The 16629-nt window shown below is 32.1% G+C and overlaps 2 protein-coding genes across 2 annotated transcripts; one reads left to right on the top strand and one right to left on the bottom strand.

The window, feature by feature from the left end:
* The first annotated feature begins 437 nt into the window (after window positions 1-437).
* On the top strand, window positions 438-3914 carry LOC7474718 (suppressor protein SRP40). The gene is made up of 7 exons (XM_002308967.4): window positions 438-826; window positions 1119-1186; window positions 1481-1521; window positions 1649-2502; window positions 2874-2963; window positions 3051-3112; window positions 3610-3914. Exons 1-7 carry the CDS (start codon window positions 584-586, stop codon window positions 3713-3715), a joined length of 1464 nt encoding a protein of 487 aa, XP_002309003.2. The 5' UTR covers window positions 438-583; the 3' UTR covers window positions 3716-3914.
* A 416-nt stretch (window positions 3915-4330) lies between these two features.
* LOC18099946 (mitochondrial inner membrane protein OXA1) lies at window positions 4331-11495 on the bottom strand. Its single transcript, XM_024604227.2, has 12 exons — window positions 11374-11495; window positions 11067-11278; window positions 8746-8946; window positions 8209-8657; window positions 7990-8080; window positions 7138-7185; window positions 6539-6597; window positions 5757-5832; window positions 5531-5662; window positions 5275-5382; window positions 4946-5000; window positions 4331-4795 (listed from the first exon to the last, which is right to left on the bottom strand). Exons 4-12 carry the CDS (start codon window positions 8631-8633, stop codon window positions 4506-4508), a joined length of 1284 nt encoding a protein of 427 aa, XP_024459995.1. The 5' UTR covers window positions 8634-8657; window positions 8746-8946; window positions 11067-11278; window positions 11374-11495; the 3' UTR covers window positions 4331-4505.
* Between the last annotated feature and the right edge of the window lie 5134 nt (window positions 11496-16629).

Here is a 16629-nt window from a genome sequence, read left to right as displayed (position 1 = left end):
AATATTTTAAAAAATATTATTCTAATAAATAATATTTCATGAGAAAGAGTACAGTGAAATCCCCCTCTTTTTAAGTTTTTCTTTTTAAATAATTATATTTTCTTCATATTTAAAATTATATACTTAAAATTGGTATTCTTTTTTCTCATATCATGTAAATATAGACCTACAATTAATAAATAACTACGCTTACTATCTTGGTAGGGCACACTACTCTAGGAACAATAGCCATCATGGAATTATTGTTTATCAAGACAGAATTCACTATGGATTGGAACAATAATTTTGATTTTTGTTAGTCCAAAAAATAAATATTCTCGTAAAAAATTATAGAAAAAGTTCAACATGTTAATAGGACAAAGGGTTTTGGTTTGAGAGATGCATTTTTTTTACCCTTATTTTAAACTGTCCAGTTTTATTATCTAGCGGCTCTAAAGTCCTAAGCATCAATGCCAAACCAAACCCGTTACCTAAAACCCTTCTGTCCGTTGAGTTTATTAGCCTCTTCCTCTCTCTGACCCAGGTAGTCTCTTCCTTTACCTGTATAAAACACACAAAACCCTAGCTATCCATCTTTCTCTTTATGTCCAAAACCCCAGTTGCCAACACGGTAAACATAAACCCTAATCTCTTATCATTTAAGCCTCGCCAAGTACTGTTGAACTCTAACAGACCACCAATCATGAAACAAGAAAACACCACCGAATCTCAAACTTTGAAGCCTGAACAGAAGACAATTTTGCTTCACTCTATAGCTAATTATCTTGAAAACACTGGTGGGTTTTCTAAAACATTAAAGAAATTCAAATCAGAAGCCAAATTTGAGGTATACAAAACAAATTTACTCTCTCTCTCTTTCTCTCTTGGCTTATCAAATTATGCAAGTTTAGTCACAGAGATAAAATGATTGGATTTTTGTTTGTGTTTTGAGTTGAATTTGTGTTTATACAAATGGGTTTTGTGGATTTGGTTTGATGTTAATGTATTGGATGTATATGAGATGATCGAGGTTAATGAAGCCTAATGCAATTATGTGTCAGTGTTGTGCTGTTTCTTTTTGGGTGTTCTTTGTTTGTTTATTTGATTTTGTTTTTGGTTGTTTTGTGATCTTTGTGCAGAAAGATGATTTGGGTGGTGGTTCCTTGATTGATTTGGAGGAGGTGTTTTGCAAGTTTTTGAAGACCAGGTAGGATGATTTTAAAATCACTGTTTTTATTTTTGGTTATTCTCGTGTTAACAATATGAATCTCTATTATGGAGCTATATACTGTACGAAGGGAATTTTTTTTATCGATAACCATTAAGGCTATAAGATGGTGTTATTTGATATAAAAACAACGAACAAACTTTCTGTCAGTCGTTAAGAATGAATGTGTTTCACACATTTCCCTGAATTTAAGTTTTGTTTTGTTGTTTTTTGATTGAAGTGTCAAATTTGAATGAGCATTCTCAAATTGCATGACTTCCTCTATTTTTGCAGTGACGATACCTGCAAAAAGCTAGAGAGCAGCCAGGTGCAAGGTGTGTTTAATTAATGAAATTGCTTGTCTAGTTGGCAACTGTATCACCATTCTCTACGTTGTTAGTAGAATGTTCTTATATGATAGATGTTAATACTAGCTCATAGTCTAGTTCTATTTAACTGCAGATATACAGACAAATGACTTTACAAAAAAGAAAAAGAAGAGTGATACTGATGCCATAAACAAAAAACTAGGAACTGCTGATAAAGTTAACAATTCTGAGAGCGTTGAAGAGATTTTAACAAATGATACAGTGTCTACTGAAGTAAAGTCTAAAGAGAACAAGAAAAAGAAAAGGAACTCTCATTCTCATGGACAAGAGGAAAAAGACAATACCGAAGCTTTGAAGGAACCTGCTGATAATGTTGCTGGTGAATCTCCTGATAAGAAACGCAAGGACAAAAAGAAGAAGAAAAGCAACATGGAATCTGAGTCTCAAGTTGATAATGTTGGACATCATTCATTGGAACCTGTGGCAACAGAAGAAAAATCTAAGGATGTGTCATCTTCAGAGGGAAATAAAGCAACTGTTTCTAAGACAGAGAATAAACCAAAGGATAAGAAGAACAAGAAAAACAAGCTTTCTGATGCTGATGCTGACAGTAATGACAACAAGAATGTCAAATACGAAGAAAGGAAGAACAAGAAGGATATTGTTGTTTCTGAAAATATGTCTGTTGAGACACTTGATGAAGGGAAATCAAATAAAGTAGATTCTGAAAAAGATGATTCTAAGAACTCAGAGAAGGATGTAAATGACAAAGAGAATAAAAGTTCCAAGAAGAGGAAAAGATTGCCTTCTGAAGATGATGCCACTCAACCTGCTGATGAAAAGGCAGTTGAAGATTCTAAACGCAGAAAGATGGAAAGTTCAGAAGAACCAAAGGAAAATGGCTCGGCAAATGGAAACCTTGAGAAAAATGGAGAGAAATCATCATTGCAGAAATCAATGAAGAAGGAAAAGAATGGTTCAGTTGAGGTAGGGTTTTGAACACTCTAACTTAGGGAAGCTTGTTACTTTCAACTGTAAATTCCGAAGCTGAATTCCCTTTAAAATTCCAAATTAAAGCATGTTCAAATTGTTCCTGTGCTATAAGTTTATCAGGTTTCCTGTATACATGTGCTTAAAACCTATTTGTCCATGTGGTGGAGCCAAAACCTTAAGTATTTATGTCTAACCAGGCTTTGAGCAACAACTGATTTTTCATGACGATTAAAAACCCTCATTGTTATGAGCAAAGCTCTTTTGTTAAAATTCATGATAGCCGTTCTATATCAGCATGAATAATTCTGTTCAAGTGTATTATTGATTTTTGTGTGTATTCTTGGACTGGAATTATGTTATTGCAGCCGAAGACTGTTAAGCATTTTCAAAGAGTAAAAGTTGATGAGGTGGTATTCTCTGATGAGAGGCTTAAAGATAATTCATACTGGGCAAAGGTTTGACAAGTTTTCCATATTTGTTTTTGAGTTTTTTGGTCCTTCATTGGTTTATTTTCTTTAATATTTTCCATAAATTCTCTGTAGGATGGTGCCGAGGAGGGCTATGGTGCAAAAGCACAAGATGTTCTTGGGCAAGTTAGAGGAAGGTACATTTTGTAGTTATTGCATTTCTATTTCTTTAGTTTCAGATGTGCAAACAAAATGTTGTTCCTGCTATCATGTTGTCATTCTTTCTACCAGTGGAACCATATCAATAATTTTATTGGCGAGTTAATGATCTGATCTAAACTGCTGACTTGGCTATTCTAATTCTAACTCTAGTCTTTCTTCAATTTAGGAACCTCTTTTCTTCCAGTAGTTTTAACTTTCAGCAAGTTTTATATATGTAATACTGATCCAAGCATTGCTGTTAAAAGGAAGGGAAGTAAAAGCTGAGTTTTGTGGTTACTAATGTAACCTAGGATGTTTAAAGAATCAAGGGTTTTGGTTTTTGTTGGTCATTTTATCATCTTCTGTTTTTTTGAGGAAAATTTTGTTAGAAAGGTTGAAATTGTAAAAAGGTAACTGGTATAGGCCTTCAATATTTTGGGGATCTGTACATTATGAAAATTTTCTTACCGAACTATCTCTCTCTCGCTCTCAGGGATTTTAGGCATGAAAAAACAAAGAAGAAGCGTGGGACATACAGAGGAGGGCAGATTGATTTGCAATCCCACTCATTTAAGTTCAATTATTCAGATGAAGATTGATCGGCGGTGACATCTTCGTGTGATGAATCTTGATTTTTGGTCCTGTTACATTTTTACTTGCATGTGCTAAGCACAGCTTTTCATTCATCAATGTGGCAATTTGTGCTTCTGTACGTTTATCAAACTCTTGACAATTTTGCCTTCCCGTTTCTTATTTAACTTGAGTCAACTAAAGAATGGAAGCCATCTATTCTGTTTAGCTTCTCACAGCTATTTGAGGTTTCCTTTAGTGTATTATACGGTGGTCCAAAATGGGGAAAATCAGAATCAAATTTCGAGGCAAAAATTCTCCTCAAGTATCCTTAAGTACACTTAAGTGTATTATACTTAAGGATACTTGCATCTCAATTTGTGCAAGTATCCTTAAGTACACTTGCAGAAAAGAAGTCTGTTACCAGACTGAAAAACGCAGTTGAGACAAGAATCAGGCTCTCAAAGCTCTAAAAGAACCCATTTGGAGCTGTCTGCAATAAAATAATAAAAAAAAAAAAAGTTTTGCTCTGGGCCAAGTTCTGAGAAGAGAAAATGGCAACTCCTGAGCTCAAGCTGGAATTGTCAGGACTATTAGTGAAAATATCAATCATGGAATGCTAGAAGAAAAGGAGAAAACGGATATCAGAGCCAAATATTCTGTACATCAAAATTTTAACAGTTTATTGACAATAACAAGGCTGAACCTATAGCCTAATAAACAATATATGAATCATGCTTAACCAATAAAATTTTTCTTGGCAGTATTACACCGACTTGAGAACTTCACTAGCAGTTTCCTTTTATGGAGAAACCATTTTCACCTCTTCTTATTTTTCTTTCTTCCTTGAAGGGGTCGCCTTTGGAAGCGTTCGCCTTCTTTCTCTAGACTGCTTATCCTCTTACCTATTCCCGAAGATGAAGACTTTTTATGCTGTAAAAGCTTTGGTGGTTCAACAGGCAATGATTGGGTAGGTTCCTTTCTGCCTTTTGAGAGTTGTTTGAGTGCTGAAAACAGATCAAAGGGAGAAGATTTTGCACCAGTAGTTGGAGGTGCCACGGGTACTTCTGGAACACGCAAAAACTTTTTTACCCCAGGAGCTTTCAACACTGAAATACAAGTAGGGTATTAAGTACCGAAGGTGGTTAAAGTGAACATCAGATGAAAATAATGTCAAAAGCCAAGTTCTCCACTGATCTTTGAAGATTACACAGAAAATTAAAAGGGAGAAAAAAGATCTAAGAACCTGGAAAACTCACCTAACCCATAAGCAAGCGAAAACAAGTTGGATGTAACCCAATAACAAAATACAGCCTGCAATGACAAAAACGAAATTTGTCAGACTCCAAAACAAACAAATTCTCAAACTCCAAATAACAGTGGAGGGAAGAGATGGGTAGTGAGCAGAGCCTAAAGCCACCATCTTGTGGGGATCTAATGAACGACAACTTTTCCTTGACATTCATTTATACAGACCATTACCAAAAGAAAATCTCAACTTTCAAGATGCAGATGCAGAAAACAGCTTAATTATGATCTCATAATACCATGTGCTTAGCAGATACCATGCAAGTGATCAAAAGATAACCTTTGGGAAATTCATAGTCAAAGGAACTGAAGCAACAGCAAGGGCCCTTGAAACGTTTTTCATGGTGCCAGCAGCAGGATTTCCTTCCATTCCTTCTTGCGTATTGCACTGAAGAAGAGCACAGATTAGCCAGCTAAATAATAAAAATCAAAACTGAGTAGAACAAGAACAAGCAATTTTTGTTATTTTTTTTAAAGAACAAAAAATATCCAAGCATAAAAACATAACCACCTAATTGGGTAGAACAAGTATCTACCTCCACTGTTAGCAAGAAAGTTAATGCTGTCAAAACTGGAAAGATGTATAAACCATCTGGGGTTGTGAGGTCAACAAACCAGTATGCTCCACCACTTTTAAAGGATGGCACCTTTTCTGCCATGTTTGAAATCTGGGGGAAACTTTGTCATGATATATTAAATGTGAAGATCGAATATAAAAGAAGACTCATCTGCAGTGTATTTACGGATAGAGGTTTAGCTTACAGCAAGGAAAAAGCTGATGAAGACAGGACCTTGAATAAAGATCCCCTTCAGTGGAGTAAATGGACTAACACCATGTCTGCAATTTGGAAGTCAAAACGAACTAAATTTTCCAGGGAAATTGACAGTCATGAAGATAATTATACTGTATAAAACTTGACCAACCTACTTGTCACAGGGGACATCGAGGTGAGTTATACGTGAAAAGGATAAAAAAAAAATATTTTTAAGGTATAAACCCATTAAGCACTTTTATCATTTAAGAACAATCAAATACAATTTACCTTAGGCAAGATGTCTAAAATGATGTTTATTTTTCTTATTACATAATCAGCCCTTTACTTAGAACCTCTGAAAGACCAATTAAAATTCTTATAAAATTAGATGGTGACTCATTTTTTATTTTTATCCTTTTCATGCATAGCTCGCCTCGATATTCCCTGCAGCATTGCTTACAGTAATTGAGCTTCAATGATAATACATTTTAGCACATCTAAAACAAAAAAGAATGAAAAAGGTGAAAACCTCTTCCCGAAAGAAAAGTACATATGATCATCTAAGCAGGACTAGTTAAATAGCAATTTGGCAATACCCTATCTTCAGGATGATAGCACTTGAACAATACTGTGCCTGCAAGTCATCCTAGGTGGTTAATGTGGCATGAATATTTAAATTCCAGTGTGGTCATAATGTACTGCTCTATAGAACACAACTTCATATTTCTTTCTTTGTTCATCATTTGAAACAATTAAATTCCACTACGAGCAAATGAAAAGGTTTCTTACTCCTTAAACAACTTCTGCATTTCTTTCTGACCTTCAGAAACAGCAGTAGGGTCCATGACCTGAGATGGAGACAGAGATAGCGGCAACATGATTGATGAGCATTTTGAAACAAGAAATGGATTGTATAAAGTGTGCATAGGCTACATCAACCTTTTGGTGCCTTGTTATATTCATGCTATCATTGAAAACATTTCAGTTTTATTCACATTATAAACCGAGATAAGCATAGGCCAAACAAAAAGTTGCTCAACTATAACCAAGGACATTTTGTCGCAATTGCCTATATTGCCCTTTTGTTCCAAGTTATCCCCTTTTTATACGGGGATTTCATATCAAGAACCAAGGGGAAACCACCCACTCATAGAAACCAAGAACTGCATGCAGAATGACAAAGCATGACATCTAAAACAAGTGATCAAACTGGTATGTGCATGTGTGTTGACAAACCAGTAGAAAATGCACTGGTAAAAATAAAATTTCGAGTAACATAACAAAGAGTGAGGGATAGGGATGTACAGGCACAGAAAACAGACCAACAATGTAAGTATGAGGTCAATAGAGTAAGGAGTGATGAAACCATCAAAGAACAAGCATAATACCTGACAGTCCACCCTTTGCTTAACCTCCTCCAAATGCGGCCTCAAGATCTGCAGGATACATATAAATCCACATGAGATATCTTTGTGGAGGTTTAGTAGGAGAAAAAAACACGTGGAAATCTAGGTATACACTACACTCAATGTTCTACACATTGGATTGCACGTGTCATATGTGATTTAACCAACATAATCAAATTGACATCATTATCCCCAGAGAGGAAACTTGATCTTCTACCTTAATACTGGTGCCACCGAGCAAACACATGGGCATTATAACTTAATAAGTTACATACTAGATGCTGTGCTTTTAAAATCCCAACAAGAGGCTGAAATGCCACAGCATAATGAATATCATAGAAGATAATCTACTAAAAACTGAAAATAAAATCAATGAATAAGAAGCAGAAGATTGTACAGATGCCACCCAGCACGAGATCCTCGAAAATGTCCATAACATTGCAAAACTTCGAAAATAGGGTTTCTGGAAGAAACATCCAAAAGTAACTCAAAAAAATTTCAATAAATGAAACACAATCTGTTAATGACCAAGTAAACACACCTGCCACAATGTACAAAGTGCAAGCATACATCAATTCCATAACAACAAAAGTAATTCCTAAATCACTCCCCAAAAATCCCATTTATTAATCTAATAGCTTGACTGGTGGACCGCACAAATCCAAAGGATGGATTTCTCGATTTCAGGAAGAATCTTTCAGTTAGATTAGCATTATTCTTTCAAACACACACACACACGTACACAAACACAAATTCAGCACTCAACAAGCAAACAAATCATTAACACTCAAATTCCGCCACAATATCATTAAACTTAAAAGAAAAATCACTAACACTAAGTTTCGAAGTAGCTTTCAACTGATTTATCAAAAGTGGAAGCATCGCGCTTCTTATAAGCAATGTAGTGACAACCATAGAAGCCCACCTAAAAAATTTGCAACAAAAACCAACAAACAAACAATTAATTTAACCTAATATTTAAACACACGCAAACAATTCCCTATTCTACGCAATTTCTAGTATAATTTAAATGTTCGGAAACAATCTTCTTACCAATTCAATCCAGTAAAATTATGAACAGCATCAATAACATATTGAAGAGCCGCAACAGGCAAGTAAGAATCCGCAGCCGCAATCGCAACCTCATTCGCAGCGGGAGCCGCCTGCGCCACCGTATCCATCACCACATTAATCTTATCTGCCGCCGCAGTGGTGGTGGTTGACATGTAGCGTACGAAACAAACGCCTGCGAAATGCGAGTGATTTGCTTCTTGAAGTAGAGAAGCGAAACTAGTTGAATTAATGTTGAAGGATCTTTGCGGAACGTAATTAGTGGGATTAAGTTGTTCTTGATTGTTTTTATGGTGGTGGTGGTGATCGTCGTTGTCGTTGTCGTCGTGGAGAATGTACGTGAAACGCGGATTGTGTTGTCGTTTCAAGATGGTTGAACGAGTTGAGAGACTTCGCATGTAAGCCATTTTGGTAACAGAAATTTGAAGCTCCTTCAAAAAAAAAAAAGTAACTAAATAACTATAGATTAAGCTTCTGGAATAAAAATAAATTAAGAAATGTGAAGAGAAGGCTGGTTACCTTTGGAGAACTTCTGGTTTTTTGTGTTACAGATAGAGGGAGGGAGGCAGGGAAGCCAAGGAGTAATAGAGAAGCAAAGCTATTTGAGAGAGGGGTTTAGGAGGTTTTGACTTTTGAGAGGACGGAGGGTTGATGAAGGTCATGATTTCTGATCCAATTTTAGGGTCGAGGTACTGGATATGGACCGTCTATGCAGCGGGTCTGTATTTTCCATGCAGAAAAAAACGATATTGAGATAATGTAAACATGTTTTAAATAAATAAGAAAAATAAATTATTCAAGTTATAGTTATTACCATTTAAATAAATTGGTTTTATTTTAATTAAATAATAAAAAAATAACAATAATAATAAAGAAACAAAATTAAAAAAAACTATGATAATCTTCTTAAAAAAATCTCAATAAATACGTATTTGGATAAAGAAAATCAACATCAAGCCAATCAAATATAGCCTGATAGATATGTATGATAAGTAATAACAGACAAGTCAACTTACGTTAATCCACAAAACTCATACCATAGGTCATGAGTTTGGGTTAAGCAGCTAAGAAATAATTTTAAGAAAACCACAAAGGTTTTTGTAATTAAAAAAATAAAAAATCGGACCATATCAACTTTTCAAACTCATAACCTGAGTCATTAGATCTAAAGTATCATATATGTAAAAATAGTGAAACTCAATTCCCAGCAAATCTAATATTTAAGATTGAATTATTATTATTATTATTATTGATATTCTTATTATTATTCTCATTTTATTTTGACTATTAGAATTAATAATAATAAAAACAACAACAACAACAACAATAATAATAATAATAACAATAATAATAATTATCATCATCATTATTATCTTCCTCCTCCACCACCACCTCCTTCTCTTTCTTCTTTTTATTATTATTATTATTAATATTATAAACTATTATTACTACTCCTACTACTATTATCACCATTATTGTTTAAATTAATATTAGTATTAGTATCATCATCTTTGCTGTTGTTGTTATCACCACCACCACCACCACCACCATTACTACTACTACTACAACTACTATTATTATCATCATGATCATCACTATCACTACCACTATAATTATTCTTATTATCATTATCATTATTAGTATTATTATTATGATCATCATTACTATTACTATTACCATTACTATTATTATTATTATTATTACTAATAATATTATATCATTTTTATTATTATTATAATTATCATTGTCACTATTACTATTATTATCATAACAAACTATTACTACTACTATTATTATCTTTAGTAGTTTTATTATTAGCATGATTATTATTATTACCACCACCACCACCAACAATAACAACAACAATATTATTATCATCATCATCATAATTATTATTATTGAAAAAAAACATTAACTTCATTTGAAAGATAAAATTAAAAACCATAAAAACTTTGACAAAAGAGTCCAGAAAGAAATAAAAAAAATCAAAAACAGAAGGAACAAATTGAAAATATTATATGTGACAAATTAAAATTGAAGGATTAAATTGAAAATAAAAAAATTTTAACAAAACAAAAGATAAAAAAATCAAAACTAAAATGATTGAATCTGAAAGAGTAATAAAAATAAGGATCATGGCTCATTTTTATGTGTAAGAGAGAAAAATAAAGGGGAGAAAAAAAAGCTCCATCAATGATAATCAGCTACCATAAGCTTACATGCGCTATCGAAGAAGAAAAAGTCATGAAAAAAAAATCAAATGAGATGGTGGTAGTATATTTTCCTTCAATAGGGAGGCGTCGTATATACCAATAACCTTTTCAAATTAAATAATATAAATTTAATATTAAATGACATAATTACCCTTATTTATAAACTGAGATTTACAAAACAAAAATGAGATAAAAAAACCATATTACCCCTGATTCCATGTTTTAAATTTTTTTGGACAAAAAGGATATGCGTAATTATACCGTAGACAAAAAAAAATGCAAAAATACCCCTCTTTGGCAATGTTGTTATTTATGACTTTGGGGGCTTTTCGATCATTAGATTATTTATTAAAATATAGTTAAGAAAATATATTTTTTAAAATCATTATTATTAATATGAATGAGTTTGGATTAGTATAACTTGATAAGTTATATTATTAAAAATCTGACAAGATTAATCAGGTTTTATCAAATTAATATTTTTTCTGTTTGAATTTGAAATTCATTCCGCATCAAATTTTAAGTCATGGTTTTGCAGAGATTAACATAAAAGATTCATACCTTAATTGTTTATATTATGTTAGATTCAAAATTTAGGATATCTAGTTGTGACCAATGAAGGGTTACCGTGACTTCAACCCAAGCAACTCTGGTGAGGTGAAGACCATATTATCACTGAACCAACCCCTGCTGGCAATCGGATTGTTTGTGAGGTTTGGGTTTACGACGGTGCAGCTTTAACATTCTGGCTGAAGATATTTCATGAGGTTGTGCAGGCAAGCACCACCACCACATATTTGCACACCTCGAGCAGAGCTACTAATCTTTCCACTCTGCGACTAGTAAAACAAATTGCCAGGATTAATTATTACTGGACTAGGCAGTCTACAAATACCGAGTGATTAAGGTCTCAACTGATTGACATCAAGCTTACTGTATTCCTTGGCAAATGACAACAGCAGAAGACAGGAACAGAGAGATAAGAACGCTTTGTTGCCTCCAACAAAACCTGATGTAAACCATTCTTTATCTTCAAGAGAGTTGATTGAATTGCTTTCCTAGATTTCATGAACTCTTAGAAGTAAAGAATAATTCACATTTGAAGTGCCGACCGCGAAAATGGGGTGTGCATTTGGCTCTCGAATGGACAGTCGTTTTAGTTTGTGGCTCATAGACATGCTGGAGAGGAGCGGTTTTTGGGATTTATTTATTGTTTTGATGCTTGGAATGATTGACAAGTTCCCTCTCATATAATAAAAGGGTATGGTTGAAAATTATTAATATCTTTTAAGTGGTTAGACTTTTTAGACGGTTTAGGGTTCACTATAAGTATGTATTATATAACCGGGAAAATAAAACTCCTTGGTCCTGTAAATATAAGTATCCTGTAAATACAAGTATATTATCGAACCATGTTAAATTTATTTTTGTGTTCTTTCTAATTTTTTTTATTACAATATTCATAAATAACTGCTGCTGCAGATTTTTAACATCAGATAGCAATGCAAGAAACAACATTTCCAGCAAGTGACAATGACAATAATAAAACCGATGAAAGAAGCAGAAAACCTTGCTCCTATTTGGAACAACCAACTCTTATTACTGCAGAAATTTGACTGATCTAAACTGCTTTCTAACTTCCAAAATTCCTTCGGTTGGAACCGTGGTTTTGTTTCACAAAAAGAAGCATTGATGAACTTTCATCAATGGAAGTATCCTAAACATGCAGGTATTAGCACCAAGCATCTTCGGCCGTGTTATTTTGATTTCTTTTCTTGTTTCTTCATGATCACTTCATCAATGTACAGTATACCCTTGCCTTTGTATACTTCAGGAGGCTTGCAACTACGAACAGAAGCAGCAAACTGGTGCATTCTTTCCTCGTCAATTCCGGTGCAGCAAACTACATTGTTCTTGAAGCAGAAATACGAGCAGCTGGAAGAACAGTGAGTTCAACCTCATGACTGTATATCCAAAACCCACAATCTTATGAAAGCGAAAGAATTTGGCTTCCATTATTGTTAAACAGATGGAGCAACTGACTCTATTAAAATTATAATAAGCAAATAAAGAAATTCAAAAAAGATACCAGAGAACTAAACAAAAACTACCGAAACGGCAAGTTATCTTTCAAGAAGGATTCCATTTGCTTTAGCAGTCTTGACATTTAATGTTTAAGGCTTTTAGCTAAAAAAAACTGCAATCTTCCATTCCATCACTATTCATTACTTCGTTATCGCATTTCCAGCCTTGTTGCAAAATACTTTTTGCAAACAAAACGAAGAGTCTCGCTTCAAGGAGAGCTAGGCGCTACAAGTCTCGTCATGGAGAAGCTCACGTGGAACTCGCCACCAATGAAATCTAGCAAGTGCCTAGACAATAGAATTACTCTTATTTCAATCTATCATTATGTGGTGACTTCATTGATTCATTCATTCTTGGTGGATTCATCTTGCAAGTTAGCTGTTAGCTAAGCTAGCAATATTCAAATGACAAGAAGTGAATTAGAAGAAGAAGATATTTATACTTCAAATCATAATACTTTTATTTTTCAATTCATATTTACATATGTGATCAATTGAGGATCTTGTATTGACGGGTTTTTTCTTGTAGTTTAATTCTTGAAAGTAACCACTCACCCATAAATTATATCCAAAAATTAATCCATGATATCAAAAAAATTAACATCATGGTCCTTTTGAACTAGCAAGAATTAGGCAGTGAGTCCACACATAAAAGACACTTAACTATTTTAAATGGCAACCCGTTTTCCTTTGAAGAGGTTCTTACTTAATTCTTTGTTTTGGTAAAAAATTGTTTGGTTTCTTGAAACAAAATAAATACATGCGGTGAAAATAATAAATTTAAATTTTTTTCAGGAGTTTCAATATCTCATTAGATAATCTAGTATTGTTTTACAATTTAATTATGAAAATATTACTTGAAGATTAGATTTTTTTTAAGTGCGATCAACTTTTTCAAGGTTGGGTTATTGTAAACCATAAGCTATCCAAATGTCTAACCTCTAACAGTAATCTACATGATCTATTAGTGAGAAATCTTCTAAAACTCTTTTTAGAAGAGAGAGATTATCATGCCTTTGAGTGATAACTTTTTCTTTTTGTGTTTAAAAGTTTTCTTTGTATGTTCTATAACATTTGTACAACTCAATTTCTAGAATATAAGGCATAACACTTTATTTATAAAAAACATTAATAACTTTATAAATGATAAAATATCAATTTTTTTGCTTGAATAATAAAACATATATTATTTTAAAAAAATATGTTAGAAATTTATTCAATCAAGTCTCTACTTGATTTTTCTAGGTCTAGAATTATAATCACCTATATTAATTACATTATGGTCCTTAATATCTAAAACTAATTCATAATCAAGTTATACTTGATTAATTATCCAAGTTTAATTTCTGACTAATTGTTCTTAATATGCATGACTCCTTAGATTTCTAACAAGTTGACTTAAATATAAATCATAATTATAAATAAAATAGGATTAAATAAATTAAATAATTTAATTTATTATCAATTCAATAATTGATCGATCTATATTTGAAGATCAAGTGCATTGTTTAGCAACGTGTTGTATTCTCCAAATATTAGAAAAGTCATAAATGGTTTGACTTAACATTTTAGCAAAGAGTTTCTTAATGTAATTATTATTCATTCATCAAGAATGTTTTGATGTAGAAATTATAGCATAAAGTATTTATATTTTCTCAAATCATGTTTGTTCTCAAAACTATAGTTATTGATTCTTTAAATAAGATTTGAAACTCTTTTCAAATCTCATTCCATCTGACGCAAGAATTTCATAATCGATACTATTTGAGAACAAGTGGAATATTTTTTTCTAATTAACATAAGATGATGAATCATCTCTTAATCACTCAAATATATTTATATAGTTAATGTTATACCCAATTTTTATCCTTATTTACCTTTAATTAGAACAACATGTAGTCGGGATCAAAATATAACATTTCGTATATAAAGATATTTATCTCTCAACGAATCTAATTAATGTTCAGTCTTAATAGAGTATCAATCAAGAACATTTCAAAAGAATGCTTTGATGCAATAGAAATCTCATAATTATAATAACTTTATAATATTTTTTACAAAGTATTTTTTTTCCAATGACTTTATCTTTACTCTAAATTTATTAATTAAACATTAGATTTATTAATTAAATATAAATAAATATTAAAGATAAATATATTATTTCATGAACAAAGTCAGTATCATGTATAGCCAACCGATTAACTACAAAATATATATATATATATATATATATACACACACACACACACACACACACACAGACACACACACACTAACGACAATATATGAACAAAATCAAAATGGGAATTTTTTTTACTGTTTCAAGTCAAAAAGAGATGGAAATGTTAAAGATAGAAACGTGTATGAAATAAATTTTTATAATTTATAAAAAATAGTGGAGACACATCCTAAATGTTTCTATCTGTTCTATCATAAAATAATAATAATAATAATAATAATAAATGCTCCTTGTTTTATGGCTTTAAAATGAATTGATGATCATAATATAGGATAGGAAATCCGTAACTCTTTACATCACAAGTTCACTTATTAATATTTATTTAAATTATAATAAATAGATAAATTTTATAGTGTGGAGTAACTAGTGGCATCAATTGATATATTTTTTTTCTTGTTTAATTAATCCTTTTCATTGTGCTGTCACTTTACAGCTTACACTATAAATCTTAACAGTTTTTTTTTTTTCTAAAAATAATTAAAGAATCGTGGACCAATGAAAAAAGTGATGTTGGTCCATGCCAACTGCTGTTAAAGTGTTAATAATTGTCGATAATTATAGATGTCGAGCTAGACAAAGGAAGGGAGCAAACCCACATACGGGCGATTCTTGTTGCGTGTACTTTAATAATTTAAAGTCTTCCACAACTTTCCATTACTTCAAATGGTATTGGTGTTTTTGGCATTGTATTTTGAAAATATTTTAAAAAAATTTAAAAAAATTTATATATTTTTAGATCATTTTAATATGTTAATGTCAAAAATAATTTTTTAAAAATAAAAAAATATTATTTTAATATATTTTAAAATAAAAAAACACTTTAAAAAACAATCGCTATCATAATTTCAAACACAATAACCGTGTTTCATGATGTCTTCTTGACCCGATTGATCATAGGCCGGCAGCATTTATGCCATCACATGAGTTTGTTGACGATGAACATTCACATGATAACCCCCCATATATAATTCCTTCGTTTGCTTTCTTAACGTGTAAGAATAAGGTTAAAATCATCCTTGAAGTTTGAGTTCCGACAGTAAATGAGTTGTTTGGTTCAGATTTTAGAAGATGCCACCAAAAATTATTTCTTATGAGACAAGGTTCAATCGCATTGATATTTTCCTTGCAACCTCAATAATCTCCGAAAGATGATAAAGTGCCAATTGCTTTTTTCTTTTTCCAGTGATTGACGCGATACCATCAGGTCAATCTGGTTCGAGTTAATTGGGTTTGTCGAGCTGGTTTTTCTTTTTTCCAACCAGTAGATTGGGACCAGCTAGATAGCCTGCAAGTTCAATTGGCTGGTTTTCTGGTTACACTGCTAGGCTTGTTCCCATTACCTGTTTAAGATTGTGATTACTATCGATCAAAGTAATTTTTATTTAGGAATATATTAAAATAATATTTTTTAATTTTTAAAAATTATTTTTAAGATCAGCACATCAAAACCATCTGAAAATATTAAAAAAAATTAAATTTAAAAAAACACGACTTCAACCGCGTTCCCAACCGATCTATACCAGAGATTTGTGGCAATATTTTCCTCGAATTGACAGTGAGTGCGGAAGTTGCCATTATTTTTCCTTCTCAAATGTCAAGTGTTGGATGGATTTCCACTCCAAGAGAACTTTATATCAACTTGATTGAAGTCTTGTGGTGTATGATTTTTTCAGAAAGAGTATGCTGTAAGGAAGATTATGCATCAGCATGTGGTGAGATTGCCATCATCTCGTAAGAGAATTTTGATATTTCAATATCAAAAATAAAAATAAAAAATATTTTAATATATTTTTAAATAAAAAATATTTTGAAAAATCAAATCAATGCTATAACAATACGAAATGTTACCTGTATTAAAGTATTTGGA

Source organism: Populus trichocarpa, chromosome 6 (assembly GCF_000002775.5).
Source record: "Populus trichocarpa isolate Nisqually-1 chromosome 6, P.trichocarpa_v4.1, whole genome shotgun sequence".
In the NCBI taxonomy this organism is placed as follows: Eukaryota; Viridiplantae; Streptophyta; class Magnoliopsida; order Malpighiales; family Salicaceae; genus Populus; species Populus trichocarpa.
Note: the sequence above shows the minus strand (reverse complement) of the source record. Positions and strands in the feature narration are given on the sequence as shown.